The 15870-nt window shown below is 39.3% G+C and overlaps 3 protein-coding genes across 4 annotated transcripts in view; 2 read left to right on the top strand and 1 right to left on the bottom strand.

Annotated features, from left to right (window-relative positions):
• The first annotated feature begins 390 nt into the window (after nucleotides 1–390).
• LOC129112777 (small lysine-rich protein 1) lies at nucleotides 391–1346 on the top strand. 2 transcript variants are annotated; one of them, XM_054624998.1, is made up of 3 exons: nucleotides 406–432; nucleotides 598–651; nucleotides 743–1346. In XM_054624998.1, the coding sequence occupies exons 2-3, from the start codon at nucleotides 649–651 to the stop codon at nucleotides 998–1000; spliced, it is 261 nt and encodes an 86-aa protein (XP_054480973.1). In that variant the 5' UTR covers nucleotides 406–432; nucleotides 598–648; the 3' UTR covers nucleotides 1001–1346. The 2 variants fall into 2 exon arrangements, with proteins under 2 accessions (XP_054480974.1, XP_054480973.1); XM_054624999.1 differs by having other exon boundaries at nucleotides 391–651.
• Nucleotides 1347–3019: 1673 nt separating this feature from the next.
• On the top strand, nucleotides 3020–15338 carry LOC129112776 (dynamin-1-like protein). Its single transcript, XM_054624997.1, has 18 exons — nucleotides 3020–3316; nucleotides 3817–3958; nucleotides 4517–4563; nucleotides 4646–4717; nucleotides 6581–6667; nucleotides 7081–7243; nucleotides 7420–7540; nucleotides 7966–8097; nucleotides 8759–8965; nucleotides 9178–9298; nucleotides 9509–9664; nucleotides 9751–9840; nucleotides 9971–10063; nucleotides 11143–11184; nucleotides 12475–12606; nucleotides 12704–12813; nucleotides 13895–14054; nucleotides 14504–15338. The coding sequence occupies exons 1-18, from the start codon at nucleotides 3215–3217 to the stop codon at nucleotides 14558–14560; spliced, it is 2034 nt and encodes a 677-aa protein (XP_054480972.1). The 5' UTR covers nucleotides 3020–3214; the 3' UTR covers nucleotides 14561–15338.
• Nucleotides 15339–15515: 177 nt separating this feature from the next.
• tnnt2e (troponin T2e, cardiac) overlaps nucleotides 15516–15870 on the bottom strand; it is a 49058-nt gene continuing 48703 nt past the window's right edge. The window contains exon 11 of the mRNA XM_054625078.1: nucleotides 15516–15588. Coding sequence (XP_054481053.1) covers nucleotides 15549–15588 — 40 coding nt within the window. The 3' untranslated portion in view covers nucleotides 15516–15548. The remainder of the gene's footprint in view (nucleotides 15589–15870) is intronic.

The raw sequence follows: 15870 nt of genomic DNA, 5'->3' as shown, positions 1-15870 counted from the left end.
TATTCAAATGTTACTGTGATGTCAAAACTACACTTTCACATTGTGAATGCAAGGGCTTTTAAAAATCTGGAGAATTTGGTGAAAACTGCCAAAGAATTTGAAAGCCTATTGTCTTAACAAGTGAGGAATTCCACTGCTCTAAAAATAAAAAAGCAAACTTAGCTGGCTGTTGGATTTTATTTTAATTATAACAGATTCAATTAATCTAGCTCTTGTCTTTTGCACATATTTCTTGTTAAGGTTAGTGTTGTATGTGAAGCCTAGCTACGTCTTGGAAGCAACAAAAGAATGTACTGTCTTGGCAAGGGCCAACCCCTTCATTCATTAGCGAGTCTGATCTGTCTCTACGACAACAGGACATAAACAAATGGGGTATCACTGTCACTTGAAGCCATTCCATTGCCACTTACTACAGTGCCAAGTCCTGAACTGGTAAGATATGCAGATATATTTTAAAGTTTTGACAATTTTAAGCACCAATGCAGTTTTGAGAAAGCACTTTATGTACTGCCTAGCCATTTAATCATCTTGTGTATCTTAAAACACGGATCTTTAATTAATTATAGCATTCTTCTGTGTACGCATCTCATTTTACAGATGGATAAATAATCTCCCATCATATTGGAAGTGACCTTGACATCTTTTATCATGGTAAAGTATACGTAACCTTATCAAACTATTCAATAAAGTAAGTAGAGGAACCAATCCTGAATGTAGTTAACCTCCTGTATTTTCTTTAAAGCCCACCAAATCTAAGAAATCAAGGTCCCAAAGTTCCAGACCCACCATGAAGACTGGGAGTCCAAAAACACCCAAAAAGAGGTCCTCCAGTGCCAAATCCAGCAGGACAGAGGTGGACATCCTCAGCCCAGCAGCCATGGAGAATGTCTACTACATTTCTCACAATGCAGTGGACTGTCTGGAGTTCAGAGGTTTTGGGTGGCCAAATTCAAATAAAAAGAAGAAAAAGAAGGGGAAAAAATCAAAGAAAAAGAAGTAAATTATAGTTTTTGCCAAACTTTAGTTAATTTCCCCCCTTTTTTGGCTAAAATGATAGGTATATTTAATTAGCACCACCTGGTGGACTCATTTGTAGTTACAGCAAGTATACAGAGTTATGACTGTTGGAACCAGTGCAATGCAGCCATATAGATGTTTTTCTTCCACAAATCCATACTGGAAAGCAAAATTGTGCTAGTGAAACTTAACTTCATTCATGAGGCATTGACTTTAAAATTCATATACAGCAACTTTATTGTAAGCTGAATGATCCAGAGTTGTGTTTACACTTGTGTCAAACGTTGGCAGTTATTGATACATTGGGAGCTTGTCAAAGGAAATCTTTAAAATTTGTGGAAAACAGAGAAGCTCTAATAATTCCGTTAATATACACCTAATGTGAAGATTATGAACATAATGTGCAAGTTAAAACACCACAGTGCATCCTAGAAAAAGGCCAGCCAACAGTGCCATTATACTGGACTTAAAGTGATCCCACTAGTCACTTGTTATATTCTTTAAATCCAGTCTTTGCACAATTTTTCTTACAAAAATAGGCCACATGAGAACATGCCTATGAAACTAAGGAAAGAAACAAATATGGTTCCAGGCACTGTTATTATTCTCTTATACATTTTACAATTTCAATCCTTTTGATCAAATGTACACTCATTCTACTAAATCCCTGTAAAATAAATAGTTTTCTTTACAGAGTGCATCTGTTCTTGTGACATGGTCTCCCTTTGCTCACTCTGGGGGCTTCTTCTTGGCCTCCACATCTTTCTTAAAGGCCTCAATTTTCTTGGCTATGTTGGGAACCTAGAAAGTGAAAAAAAACAGTAAAGTCAATACAATCTGATGCATATACAGTTGCCAGTTTATTAGGTACACCTTGCTACAATTAATGCAGTCTAATACAACAGTCCTGTGATAATTCCGATACCTTTTATGAAGGTTATATTGTTTGCTTTTAGTTTCGACTGTAGATAGTTATTGATTCAACTTTAAAATGTATTTTATTATATATTTTGGTAAAAATGGCAACGGATAATAATAACTTTATTTATATAGCACCTTTCAAAAACAAGGTTTACAAAGTGCTTCGACAGACAAGGCAGCAAAACATTAAAAACAATCGTTAGGATAAAACTAAACTAAGAAATAAAATGAAATAAGTGACAATCAAATAAACGAACAAAATAAATAAAATCAAGTGAAATAGATAAACATTAAATAGTAAACGAATATAAGATAAAATAGTAAAACCAAATAAAACGACATCACATAAAAGCCATTCTGTAAAAATGTGTTTTAAGAAGTGATTTAAAAGAGATTATACAGATCATACAGGGTTATCAAACTCTATAGCAAGATATGGGTCAATGTATATAAAGCAGACAACTTCACAACTCGTTGAGTTCAGATTCTGAACTATTGTAGATAAACTTGCCTCGTAGTTTTGAGCCAGGTACATCCCAACAACATTTCCCAGGGTAAAGCCAGCCTGGAAGACAAAACATCAGCTGTCATTTGAGGCCAACATGTCTGCCTTATTAATGAAGAAACAGAGTCCACCTTTATGTTTAACGTACATCTAAGGGACGTGTACTAGCTGGTATGTTTAACTGTTAGCTGTATGATTAGTGATGCATACTTTTAACATATATTCAAACGTCAAAGTAGAGATTTTCAATTAAATCCGTCAAGAGTTTTGACAGCAAGTTATGCTAACAGGTTAGCATTAGCTAGGCTAGTGTCGCATCTCCTAGCATCCTAGTCGATGTCATGCTTAATAACGTCAATTAAACTCACCAGGAACTGTAGCATGGTGGAATAACGAAGAATTAGCAACAGCAGACACCTTTACTGACTTAAAGTCAGGCAGTTAAAGGTTGGAGGGAGGAAATCAACCAATCTACTTGGCTAACGAAGGTTGCACGTCATCAACAATACGCATGCGCGAGAATATCAACTATCGCGATATCTCCGGAGCACAACGACTGTAGTCTTTCCCTCAGCCCGGGCTGTAGGTTCTCATATACAGTCTATACGCTGTTCCCAGTTAGAGAACTACAACTCCCAACACCAAACAAAAACTAGCGTCCGTCCAATGGGTGTTGTTGCAATGGTGGTGTCGGTGGGACATTGAATGACTTTGGCTCCATCACACAAATAGCTAACGCTAGTTTTATCATATTATTCATAAAGCGCGGGCATGGACGCTCTTATCCCCGTGATAAACAAGCTCCAAGATGTGTTCAACACCGTGGGGGCGGACATCATACAGCTGCCACAGATAGCAGTAGTGGGGACCCAGGTGAGATACTGTGTGACTCTACTTTGGGATTCAGCGGCTGCCATGCTATCTTGATAACGGTGCTTTATCGTAATGCATGCACACTTAAATACGGTACTGTGAGGAAAAATATTGCAACATGCTGAGAAATAGTAAATAGACAGAAACTTAAATGAATCGAGGCTTCACAGAGGCCTTAGTGGACACATGCAGCTCTGCTTAAAACCCACTGCTGCACATTTAAATCTGTAAAGTCTGCACCGGCAGTGGCAGTGAAATCTATTTCGATCATCTGCATGAGTGCTATTTTTAAAGCCCCATGCAGACACGAACTACTGTTAGCCCAAATCAGGCCATTGCTTAAAGAAAAAGTACTGTGCAATTAGCTGTGTTTTCTGTAGCCCTGATCCAGCATGGTTCCATGTCAGGTGTAACCTTGGTGTGTTAAATCAGAAAGTGAATGTAGTCCTTGGGTCATTGCTCATCTAACTCCTGTCTTTATGTGTGTATTGTGTCTCCAGAGCAGTGGTAAGAGCTCGGTGCTGGAGAGCCTGGTGGGAAGGGACCTGCTGCCCCGTGGGACTGGTGTCGTAACCAGGCGACCTCTCATCCTTCAACTGGTCCATGTAGAACCTGGAGATGCAAGGAAAAATGATGAAGGATGTAAGCATCAAATCCCTCTACTCTCAGAAGTGCTTCAGACTGAGGACTCAACCAACTAGTCCACTTCTGTATTTCGATTTTGCATCAATTATTTGTATGTTTTGCTGGATTCTTGCATATATACAGTATACCACCATCATTTTCATTTTTTAGGCTAATAAACGCATGGAGGGAACAGGCCCATTGTTTTTGTTTACAGTGTGTAAAAAAAGTCACCCGTTTTAAAGTCACTGTGTTTCTAATAATTTTCAGATTCCAGGGAGGGGAAAAGCACTGTGCTTTCACAAAGGTGCTTTGTACAAGTGTCTTCACGTTCAATAACATGGATTAGCCTCTTTTTTTGACTTTTGCTCTCCCCTCCTAAAAGCCACACCTGTAGTTCCAGCTGCTTTATTCACCAGACCAGTAACTGTTGCCAGGCGTCGATCCTTAAGTTAGCCGTGCTTGCTGAGCTTTAGTGGTTGACTTTGAGATTGTTAGAGGTTAACACCTGTGTTTTCCTCCTTTGAGAATGCGATGCATCAACTGTAACCCATACTGTTTCATTATGTTTCTAAGGCAGAGAAGGTGATGAGTGGGGCAAGTTTCTGCATACAAAAAACCAGGTATGAATTTTATGAAGCCAAATATTCAATTAATAGTCTTGGCCTTTGCTTGTCTTTATGTTCTTTCTTTTTCATTTTGCAGATCTTCACAGATTTTGAAGAAATCAGGCAAGAAATTGAAAATGAAACGGAGCGAATATCTGGGAATAATAAGGTGGGACCCAGATGAAGGGGTTTTCATCTTACTGTTAAATGAGGAACTCAAAATGTTTGGATCTGAACCAAAGGCAGTGCCGTTGGTGGGAAACAAAACTTTGATGCATGTTATGCTCATAAAGCGTCTCTAGTAAATTCAGCTCATTTATAAAACTCATTGAGATGTTAAGTAAAGTCCTTTAAAAAAACAGTGTTTGTGTTCAAGACAAAACATTTGAAAAAATACATGATATTCAAAGAACTAATGATGTCTCAGATTATATTAAACAGTCTCAGTAGTACGAGTTTCATCCTATCTGAACAAAGATGAGTGGGATAGACAGAAGGATTTGGTTTGATGAATAAGTGATTAACGGGGTAGAAATAATTAGAAGATCTCAAATGATAAGAACATAATCGAAGCTACATGAATAGATAAACAAGTCTTTAATTGCAAACTATTACTAACTTCTGTAGCAGCAAATTATGGGTGTTTGGTGCATGAGAAATGTATTCCTTTTTTCTTTTGCCAGTTAAACTAGGTGCACATTCTGGGCTAGCTGCAGGCAAACCAAGGATTAGTGACTAGCACATAATATGTAAAGAGAATTACTGTAATCCAGACGCAATGAGATGAAAGCATACAGAACTTGTTTCCCCAAATCGGAGGATGTGAGTTAAGGACTGACTTTGGAGATAGCCCTGAGCTGAGGAAACTGGGTTCCACAGCAGAGCTTATACAGTGTGTTTATCAAATTTGAGACCACGGTGGAAAATCGCACCAACATCTTTAGGCATGTAGCTTAAGGCTACTGTGGCCCAACGGGACGGCAAATATAAGAGAGACTTGCTTTCATGTATCTTTGTAAAACTTTGGGTTATTTACATTAGCATGGTTCTCTGAGTAGCTTAGCAGAGTTCGTGTTTTACATCGGGAACACACTCTGTTTTACCTCATCAGAAGTGTTAGTGATAATAGAGACCCCCCCCCCCCTGTAAATTAGGCTTAAACTATACCAACAGTCATTCAAAAAAGGATTTTCTTGGTCTTTTGCTGTCTGGGCTCCTCAGCTGTGGAAACTCAGTGTCTTCCTTCAAGTCTCACTTTTATCTCCTGGCTTTTTCTTTCTGGTGGTATATTGTTGGCACTATTGAAATTGTTCTTTCTTGTTTACATCTTAAATTCTGGCTCTTTTATACTTTTATCAAGTTTTTATGTTAAGCACTTTTTAACTAAGTGCTATATTGATAAAGTTATGTTACTGTTAAGCATCCATTTTTCAAAGAAACACATGGAAATCTTTGAAAAACCCAGAAGCGGGTTTAGCACTTACGGATTTTCTGAAGGTATTTCGAGACTCCTCAAAGGCTCTTTTAATCATCTGGATCAAATACTATTCTGTTCTCTGCATGATAAGCCATGATTAACCATTTTCTCATATTGCAACTTCTTATCCTAATCCAAACAGAGCTGGAGCCGGTGGCTACATGGATAGGAAACAGAGCTTGGGAAACTGTTTATAAATCTTTTTTAATTGTGCAGCAGGCAGATTTTTTTCATCCAGATGTTTAGAAGAGTATACTGGAAATGCTTATAACAGTCGTAAATCTTGTTAAGCAATCTGGGTTTTTCAAACATTGCAGGGTATTTAATTTTCAGCTGGATGCTCAGCTCTGTGGCTTGAATTCAACACCAATACGTGAGAGGGGCAAACCGGGGAAATACCAGAAACCCAGCGTTGTCAAAAACAGCTCCATGAGAGTTCAAATAATACCTATGATATTGTCATCATCAGAATTTACACCTATTTTAACATGTTCTGTGAAAAAGACCTGAGCCTTCTATTCATTTCATGTCTATTCTTTTCTTGTCCCTCTGCAGGGGATCAGCGATGATCCCATTCATCTGAAGATATTTTCTCCAAACGTTGTCAACCTCACGCTGGTGGATCTGCCTGGAATCACTAAGGTAGTGCGTGCTGTACTTCCTTCTACCTACTCACCAAGGCTTTGATCATCTCGTACCCCTGGGGAAATTTGTTATACAGCACTCCCTTTTTTAAAAGGTACAAATGTTCAGTAAAAATCGCTTAAAAAACACGAGGTAACAGACATGCCTGGTCACTTCTGTCAATTTCCGCGTCTGGTCTATGCTTTTGTGTGTTTAATATTTGTAGACTGCAGGGAATTTGTGACTCGTTCTTGATGCTTCTAAACCACGAGATGTCAAAGCCCAAGTGTATGCAGGCTTTGATTCCAGCCTCATTAGTTTTTCCCCTACAGGTTGGACATGTTTTAATTTGAGAAATCCCCCCGCTGTAGTTTTTAATGAATCAAATTGAGATTCACTCTGTCTTTTCTTATAATTGGTATTACCTTTAGGTGCCCGTGGGTGATCAACCTAAGGACATCGAGGTTCAGATAAAGGATCTTATCCTGAAGCACATTTCTAACCCCAACTGCATCATCCTGGCTGTCACTGCTGCTAACACAGACATGGCCACCTCGGAGGCGCTCAAGGTGGCCCGGGAGGTCGATCCTGACGGTAAACAAAACTGAGAGGAAGGCGTTACCTAAAAACATAATCTTAATTTTCTTTCTTTTAATGTAAATCAACCTTTATTGACTAAACAGTAAATGGTACAAAGATGACAAATGAAAGCTGCGTATTGTTACCTGTTATACAGATAATGACCTTATTGAATGAATGTGACTCACCAGGCAGGAGGACACTGGCTGTGGTCACCAAGCTAGACCTGATGGACGCTGGCACTGATGCTATGGACGTTCTGATGGGCAGAGTCATTCCTGTCAAACTAGGCCTCATTGGAGTAGTCAACAGGTCTGGACATCTGCATTTACTGTTGCTGAATATATTATGAAATATTCCAGCACTCATAATAGAGACAAGCGTGTACTGATAGAGACAAGATGCTCAATATATATGAGTGTACTGTTATACATATTTAATGCTGGTATATCAATATCTATTGTTTGTGATTACAGTGATGAAGCAATACATTGTGGGATTTTTCAACATTATACAATCTGATAAAAACTGTCAGCCTTCAATCCATCATTATTCAGTTCACTTTAACCAACATCAATAACAATCTTTCATACAAAAACAGCTACAGTATCATGCAGTTTATTCGGCTGCATAAGATATGAAATATTGATGGATATAAGATCTTCTATATGACATTTATTTTTAATCTCCTTTACTGCCCAGGACTAATTGTTGTTGTATTGTATTTAAACGTTTAGGAGCCAGCTGGACATCAACAATAAAAAGTCTGTGACCGATGCCATTCGAGACGAACATGCTTTCCTGCAGAAGAAATATCCATCTCTTGCCAACAGAAATGGAACCAAATACCTGGCCAGAACCCTTAACAGGTAATCCTGAACTATACATGTAAAGCTCATGTTTCTATCAGTGTAAACCATTTTAGAAACCCTGTGTCACCGGCACCTTATTACCAGCTTTGCATCAAGGTTGCATACAAAATAGAAAAGGAATAAACAGCATTTTCACCATGTTTGTGCTTCTGTAAATTTATGACATTATTACTTAGACCAGTTCAAACCTTTTGATACTCAAAGGAGTTACCTCTCAGATGACACCAACATCTGCACTGCATTCAAAGGGGTTCAAGAATAAGTTAACTGTTTAATTTTGGGTATGTCATTTTCAGGCAAATAAATATGCAATTGAGTGAGTGGATCTGCTGCCTATTAGTGTGCAGAATGCTTCCTTTGTAGCTAAGTTTATTTTCCTTTACTAGGAAGTATTCTTTCTGTGCACCAGATACCCAAAGCCTGTCTTTATGAGAAATATATATAATTCTTAATTTTTCCAAGACAGGGAGTGTACAAAGAATAAGATGCAACACAGATATATAGGTATGAATGTTACCAAGACACATGAGGTTATGCCAGCCCTGTTATTAATAACAGCCATTAGATTTCATTTAGACAATAGATATTCAGCTTTACAAATCACAACTCATATCTGCATAAAAACAGAACCCTCTGCCCTTTACTTCCATAATGTCAGGTTACTGATGCATCACATCAGAGACTGCCTCCCTGACCTAAAGACACGGATCAATGTCCTGGCAGCCCAGTACCAGTCCCTGCTCAGCAGCTACGGTGAACCCGTGGAAGACCAAAGTGCCACCTTGCTCCAGCTCATCACCAAGTTCGCCACAGAATACTGCAACACCATAGAGGGCACGGCCAAATACATTGAGACGGCAGAACTGTGAGTACCGGAGCCTCTCCGCTGCAGCCACAGGGTGATGCTGTTGATCCAGCGCAGTGAAAATGAGCAAAACAACTGCATTGGTTTCATCATTTAATATGATACAACTTGTAATTTGAGGCACGCACACACCCTGTGGAGGAAGAGCTGACAGGAGCGTAAGGCCACAGGGTTCACATCACAGCTAATATCCCCCGGTTGCTATTTTTCAGGTGTGGTGGAGCCAGAATTTGTTACATATTCCACGAGACTTTTGGCAGAACATTGGAGTCTGTGGATCCTCTGGGAGGACTCAGCACCATAGACATCCTTACAGCCATAAGGAACGCAACAGTGAGTGCTGCTGCATCATTCCATAAATATGACATCATTAGGAACTCTAAAGTTTCTCCTGTCATTATTACTTCAGTGAGCTATTGTAAAGCGAAAGAGACGCAACTTTTTTTCCGAGAAACAATCTTTTCTGTTGCTTTTATTGCTCACTTAAACCAGAGCTCTGGGTAATAACTGCTAACCTGCAGCTCCCTCCTTCCTCTGCGACAGGGCCCACGTCCGTCCCTGTTTGTGCCAGAGGTTTCCTTTGAGCTTTTGGTGAAGAAGCAGGTGAAACGCCTGGAGGAGCCCAGTCTGCGCTGCGTCGAGCTGGTCCACGAGGAGATGCAGAGGATCATACAGCACTGCAGCAACTACAGCACACAGGTAAACAGCTAGGCTCACATCTTCACATGTATTGATCTTTCGCTCACACACGTGGAAATTCATATTCATAATGTCTCATCCTGCAGGAGCTGCAGAGATTCCCTAAGCTGCATGAGGCCATTGTGGAAGTAGTCACCTCCCTCCTGAGGAAGAGACTGCCTATCACCAATGAAATGGTACCATCTCTTTTGTTGAATTTGTGCTTCCATTGCCGGCAGTCACTATCTTTCAGGGTGCAGTGTTTAATGAGAAGCTGAATCACAACATTTGCTTGTTAACTTAAGTTGTCCTTTTGTCTTATCACAGGTGCACAACTTGGTTGCAATAGAGCTAGCCTACATCAACACCAAACATCCAGACTTTGCAGACGCCTGTGGGGTCATGAATAACAATATAGAGGTATGTACTCAAAATACCATGAAATGTATAACTTTTTCTCGTCATTGCTTACTTGTCGATCTGACATTATATATTCACATAAATGCTAGTTAATCAGAATGTATGGAAGCAAACAAAAGCTGCAATACTGTATATTGAATCTAAAATGCAGCTGAATACTTAATTATGACATAATAAACTGTTATTGCTGCAGCTGGTATTCTAGCAATGAAACATTTAGAATTTAAAACCTATTTAAAATACTGTAGGTTAATATGACTCCTTTTTACGTGTTTTCAAGTTTTACAATTTGTGTGTGTTTTGAGAATTAAGTTGTTTGTATGAGCGATTCTTCAGAAAGCTCCAAGCAGCAAAACCAGAGGCCAAGCGTTCAGCCTGTTCTGAACAGGCGTGTTTTCAACTGGCACTGAAATAGAATTTAATAATTCTAGTCAACAAAATGATCTTGGAAAAACTCATACATGAAGACCCAGGTTAATAAAGATTCTGCTTTCTCTTGTATTTACAGCAAGGCTGATTACACACTTGGATCATGTGAATGAGAGAATGTAATATATTCATAGGACAGAGGTTTGATTAATTAATCTTCCTTTGTAGCCTGATTGTTTGAATTTGTATATTTAATCTCATATATTGGTGTCTGTATTACACCAATCAAATTTTATTTCTACATATTTACTGACTTTTAAAACTTTAGATCAGAAATCGACCAATTGAATTTTTACTTTTTTTCAATTTACCTTATGGGATTTTTAAAAAGGGGAACCTAAACCACAAAAATACCAAAAGTTAATATATCAATGCTAAACATTATTCAGTAGTTCACATTTGTGTATTTAGTTTCTTATAAGATTTAAATGATTACGCCCTTTTTGTTTTCACAGGAATGCCATCTTTATTTAAATTGCATTATTGTTATTTATGAAATCATTAGTCTGTTGAAAAATAATTGACACTCTGATATGATAACATATATGTTTATTGAGCAAAATAGTTAGAACTTTTATGTTAAATCTTTTATAATGTTTTGTAATTTTGACAAAACCATTATGTAACAAACATGTCTTGTGTATTTAAAGGAGGAAAGGAGAAACCGGATGAGAGAGCTGCCCAGGGACAAGGTAAAAGAAACAACCTTATTTTAAAATATAATACAGTAGCTCATGTGTTCTCACGTTTGGTTGCAGTCTGCAGAGTCCCCGTCGTATAAAGGGGACTTGTGCAGTGTTAATCGTTCATAGCACTACAGGATGAGGGTCTATGAACCGAATGCCTCGGATAGTTTCCATTGAGGAATTTTATCCCACATCTCCTTGCAGAAAGTCTCCTCTCCTCCCCTCAAATGACTTTCAACTGCCAACCTCCTTTCCTCTGTCTTTCCACATTTCTTCTCAGTGCTTTTTTCTCTGTCTCTCTCTCTCCACTCCTGTTCTCATATTCCTGTTAGTCTGTTGGCAAAGGCCCGGCTGGTCCAACCGGGGTTTCTGGTGAGCCCTCTGCGTCTGGAGCAGACATGGACGGTGCCAAGGTGGGCACATCCGCCGCTCGCTGGCTCTGTGCGGGGGCTGATGGTGGCGCATGGATGGATGGATGAGCATGGGCTGCTGGCATGCACCTTGATCTTTGTCTGTTGATGCCATGCTCTTGTTTTGCTCTCCCTTCTGCCTGTGTGGATTTGCGCTAACAACCGTTGTGTTTCCTGCAGACTCTGTGTCCCCAAAGCTGGTCCACCTGTCTCACAGAAAATGCCTTTCTCTCCCTGTGTCCTTTTCCAACCTCTTAACACTTTGGTTGCGCTGTTTTTTGTACTTAGTTTTAGTAGTTTAGTTTAAGGAATTACGTGAAGGTGGAAGTCTACGACTGTGCATCATCAACCCAAGCCTGTTTGTAATTTTCCTAAAATATACACTCACAGACCTGCTAGCGGCACGGCTCTAGCTAGGGATTCGATCCGTCAGTCAGTTGGTCGCTCCATCTCTTTTGTTCCAGACTGAAATAGCTCAAAACATGAATTGATGGCCATAAAATGTTGTAGAAACATTCATGGTCCCCAGAGGACAAAACCTACCTGGTTTGGTGATCCTGACTTTCCCTCTAGCGCCATTATGAGGTTGACATTTGTGTTTTTTTGTGAAATGTCACTGCATCAATCCAATGGATTGGCGTAACATTTGGTACAGCCATTCATGTTCCCCTTAGTATGAATTTGAATAACTTTTAAATCCCTAAACTTTTCATCTCTATCCTTAACATTTTAATTTGTCAGCTATACTTTATGTTTATTGCTTATTTGCTAAACTAAGATTGACGAGACCTAATGACAAGAGAAGGGTGTTGTTGTTGATCATTTGTTGGCCTGGTTGGTGTAAAGACCATAAATGTTCTTATTTCTTGTGGTCGTGCCTCATCAGGCTCCAGCAGCAGGGCCCCTTGGGGAGCAGGATGGCACAGGGAACTGGAGGGGGATGTTGAGGAAAGGAGAGGAAGGTCCCGGCTCTGGACCTGGAAGCCCCCTTAGAGGAATTGTTAACCTGCTTGATGTGGTAAATTATCATAAGCCTATCAGCATGCCTCAGTATGAAAATCACAGTATTTTCAGTGAACAACTGATAAAAACATTCTCTTTCTTTTCCCCCCAAGCCTGTGCCGGTTGCCAGGAAGTTGTCATCACGTGAGCAGCGGGACTGTGAGGTCATCGAGCGCCTCATCAAGTCCTACTTCCTCATCGTTCGCAAGAACATCCAGGACAGGTAAGCCGGCTAGCTCCTCTTTAAAAAGGATAAGCCTGGTGATTGTCAATATTTATAATTGTCAACAAATCCCATAAAAAGCTAAAAAAAGAACAATGACTTGACTAACAAGTATTGTCGGCGTAACCAAAGCCGTTGATTACTCTTGAAAAGGAGTTTGTAGGACCACCTCAGACCAACAGATGGCAGTAACACATATGGTCTCTAGTTCTGGATTGTCTTGAATCATTACCAGCACATGAAGAAGAAAACCACCATGATTGCTGTGACATGTGCTCACAGAGTTTGTGAGTTATCAATAATTATTGGTTCTATATTATAAATTAGACAACATTACAGTTGGCTTTAAAGACCTCCATGTGATGGCCGTGCCCAGTTTTAAGGTTGGTAGGTTGTTCTGACGCTTTTCAAATGCTGTACCATGCAGACACTGGGTTTTGCATGGTACAGCTCATGCTCATGCTGCTGTACTTACTCTTGTCTGAGTTACATTTGCTAAAAACTAATGTGTCCAGCTGTTGGGGAAAGATTGCTGAGCCTTTTTTTAAAGATTAAACTGTATTTTTCAACTGTTTAAGATACAAATGTTTGGCTTGGGGCTAGAAGCCGCAGACAGGATTGGGAAGTCAGAAGTAATGAGAAAACATATATATATATATATTTTTAGATTTGAATGGGATTTATTCACAATAAGAAAAATATAAATATCACCAGCATATCATTAAGAATGTCTCCCTGGAAAAGTTTTCACAATGAGGTTGTAACTTGTAAGCCTAACCCTGACAAATCTCTGTATTTCTTGCTGTAATAAGATTAATTCATGAGATTTGACCAATTTGATTCTCTTTTGAATCCTACCAAAGTAGATTTTTTTTCCATATTGTTGCCCCCTGGATACTTAGCTAGGAATACATTTATTGTATTCAATTCATAACTCTTCAACAGTTAGATGATTCTACAGGCACGGCCACCTGGTGGGTCAAACTCGAGCTCCTCCATCTAGGGGACAACACAATCACCAGGCCATCTTGCTTCCTTGTTCTCAACCATCTGTTCGGTCTGTTTCCTCTCTCCCTCGCAGTGTGCCGAAGGCAGTGATGCACTTCCTGGTCAACCATGTGAAGGACAGCCTCCAGAGCGAGCTTGTTGGCCAGCTGTATAAATCTGGCCTCCTCAACGAGCTACTGACTGAATCGGAGGACATGGCCCAGCGGCGCAAAGAGGCCGCCGACATGCTACAGGTAACAGATTCCCACCTTGTACTGTCTAGTTCTCAGTGATTGATTTAGATCCTCTATCAGCCATTTCATTGTTGTTATGCCTTTGCGAATTCTACAAATGTCCACTTGGACTCAACGATGAACTAATTTGATTTTGAAGTTCAAGGTCCCTTTGACATCACGTACGTCCCATTGTCATGTCTCAAGAACGCTTTGAGCAAATTTCTTCAAATTTGGCAGCAACGTCCACTTTAACTACCAAAATCAGTTCATCCTTGAGTCCAAGGTCACTGTTACCTCAGAAAACATATTTTTGGCCACAACTTTCATATGCTAATTTTTACATTTCTCAGAAATGTCATAGGATAAAATAATGAAGTGAGTGCAGTTTCCAAAGACATGGATGTAAAGTGAAACATTACTAGTTGTACTGAGGAAGTAATTCTAGTTTTACTTTGTTTTGTCCAAAGGCTTTGCAGAAAGCTAGCCAGGTGATCGCTGAGATCAGGGAAACACATCTGTGGTGAAAAGAAGGGAGCTGAACCTGATCCCCTACTGCCTCATCACGCCTAAAGGACCGATGCTCCATGCATTCATGTCTGAACATGAAGTTTGGATTTGCAAACAAGAAAATGCACTCTTCTGATTCCTGCTCAAAGTAGGTATTATATTGGCTCAGAAGCTACCTGAAAGAAATGTAAGTTTATTGTTTATTTAAATCACTTGGTGTTGTAAAGAGTATATGGAAATGCGCTGCCTCTGTTAGCTAATGTTAAAGAAGAGATTTTAGAAACTGCAGCCAAAAGCAAACTATGTTAATCCAGTATGGAAATGGACTTTTGTGTGAAGTGGAAATGAAAGTTTTGATGCCATTTTGGCAGCGCCACAAATCATTGTGCTAATGTTTGGGCTCTAGGTTATAAAAAAATCCAAAATATTCATCTCATCTGCCACCGTTCCATTTAGTAGCTGGCATGTGTCAAACTATGAAACCTGTGTAATAATAGAGCACAGATTGGTTCCCTAAATGTAGATACACGAGTTTCAGCAAATGTTAGTTCTCCTGCCTGTGCACATACTTCATCACTTTATTTTTTGCACTGTTGTCACCATACTGTACTGTAGAGAGTCAATTATTCTGACACTATATTGCCATCGAAAATCTTTATTTATTAATGTGTTATTCAATGTATGGATAATGTCGAGCACTATTGCAGTAAGTTGTTTAATTATGTTTACATATCAATGCCTATATGTGAAATTCATATTGCACATGGTTGTCAGAATAATAAATCGAGGTATTTTATTGCCAATTAAATGTTTTGGATTCATTTACTTTTTAGCTGTTGAACTGATGAGGGTGGGGATTGTGGAAAGTAGAAGGAAAATATTCACTAAGTACAAACAGGCACTACAGAACTTTTTTTATTATTGTTTAAGCATACATTGTTATCCAAGTCGATACTCCTGTTCAATTCAGACGTTTCCTTGGAGAGCTCTTGCTGATGTCTGCTTCTATCTCATTCTGCCCTTACCCTTGCCTCTTCCTTTGGCGCTGTGGAATCAAACACATTTTTTAAAGTCTTCATTTTGGTTCTCCATACAATTCAAATATAAATGATCAAGTTTTACACCATTTTAATTCGAAAAAGGGATGGCACAGCAGGTTTAAAAAATAAATACATTACCATCTGAGGACTTTGGCTTCCTTTGTTAACAAAAGCAGCCAAATTCCTAAATGTATAACGGTCTAAATCAAGAAACTGTCCTCAAATTCACCCTTCTAGTTTCAAACACAAAATCATCATGCCCTTGGAAAAGGTTAGGTGCAAATTCA

This window comes from Anoplopoma fimbria, chromosome 23, assembly GCF_027596085.1.
Source record: "Anoplopoma fimbria isolate UVic2021 breed Golden Eagle Sablefish chromosome 23, Afim_UVic_2022, whole genome shotgun sequence".
Classification (NCBI taxonomy): Eukaryota; Metazoa; Chordata; class Actinopteri; order Perciformes; family Anoplopomatidae; genus Anoplopoma; species Anoplopoma fimbria.
The sequence above is the reverse complement of the archived record's forward strand: the minus strand, read 5'-3'. Positions and strand labels throughout refer to the sequence as shown.

What these genes read in the sequence shown, in the direction of transcription:
- LOC129112776 (XM_054624997.1), top strand. Translation starts at nt 3,215, where the DNA reads ATGGACGCTCTTATCCCCGTGATAAACAAGCTCCAAGATGTGTTCAAC. An exon ending in TGCCTATCACCAATGAAATG is followed by an intron (nt 9,841 to 9,970) that starts GTACCATCTCTT and finishes GTCTTATCACAG; the next exon opens with GTGCACAACTTGGTTGCAAT. An exon ending in TTGTTAACCTGCTTGATGTG is followed by an intron (nt 12,607 to 12,703) that starts GTAAATTATCAT and finishes TTTCCCCCCAAG; the next exon opens with CCTGTGCCGGTTGCCAGGAA.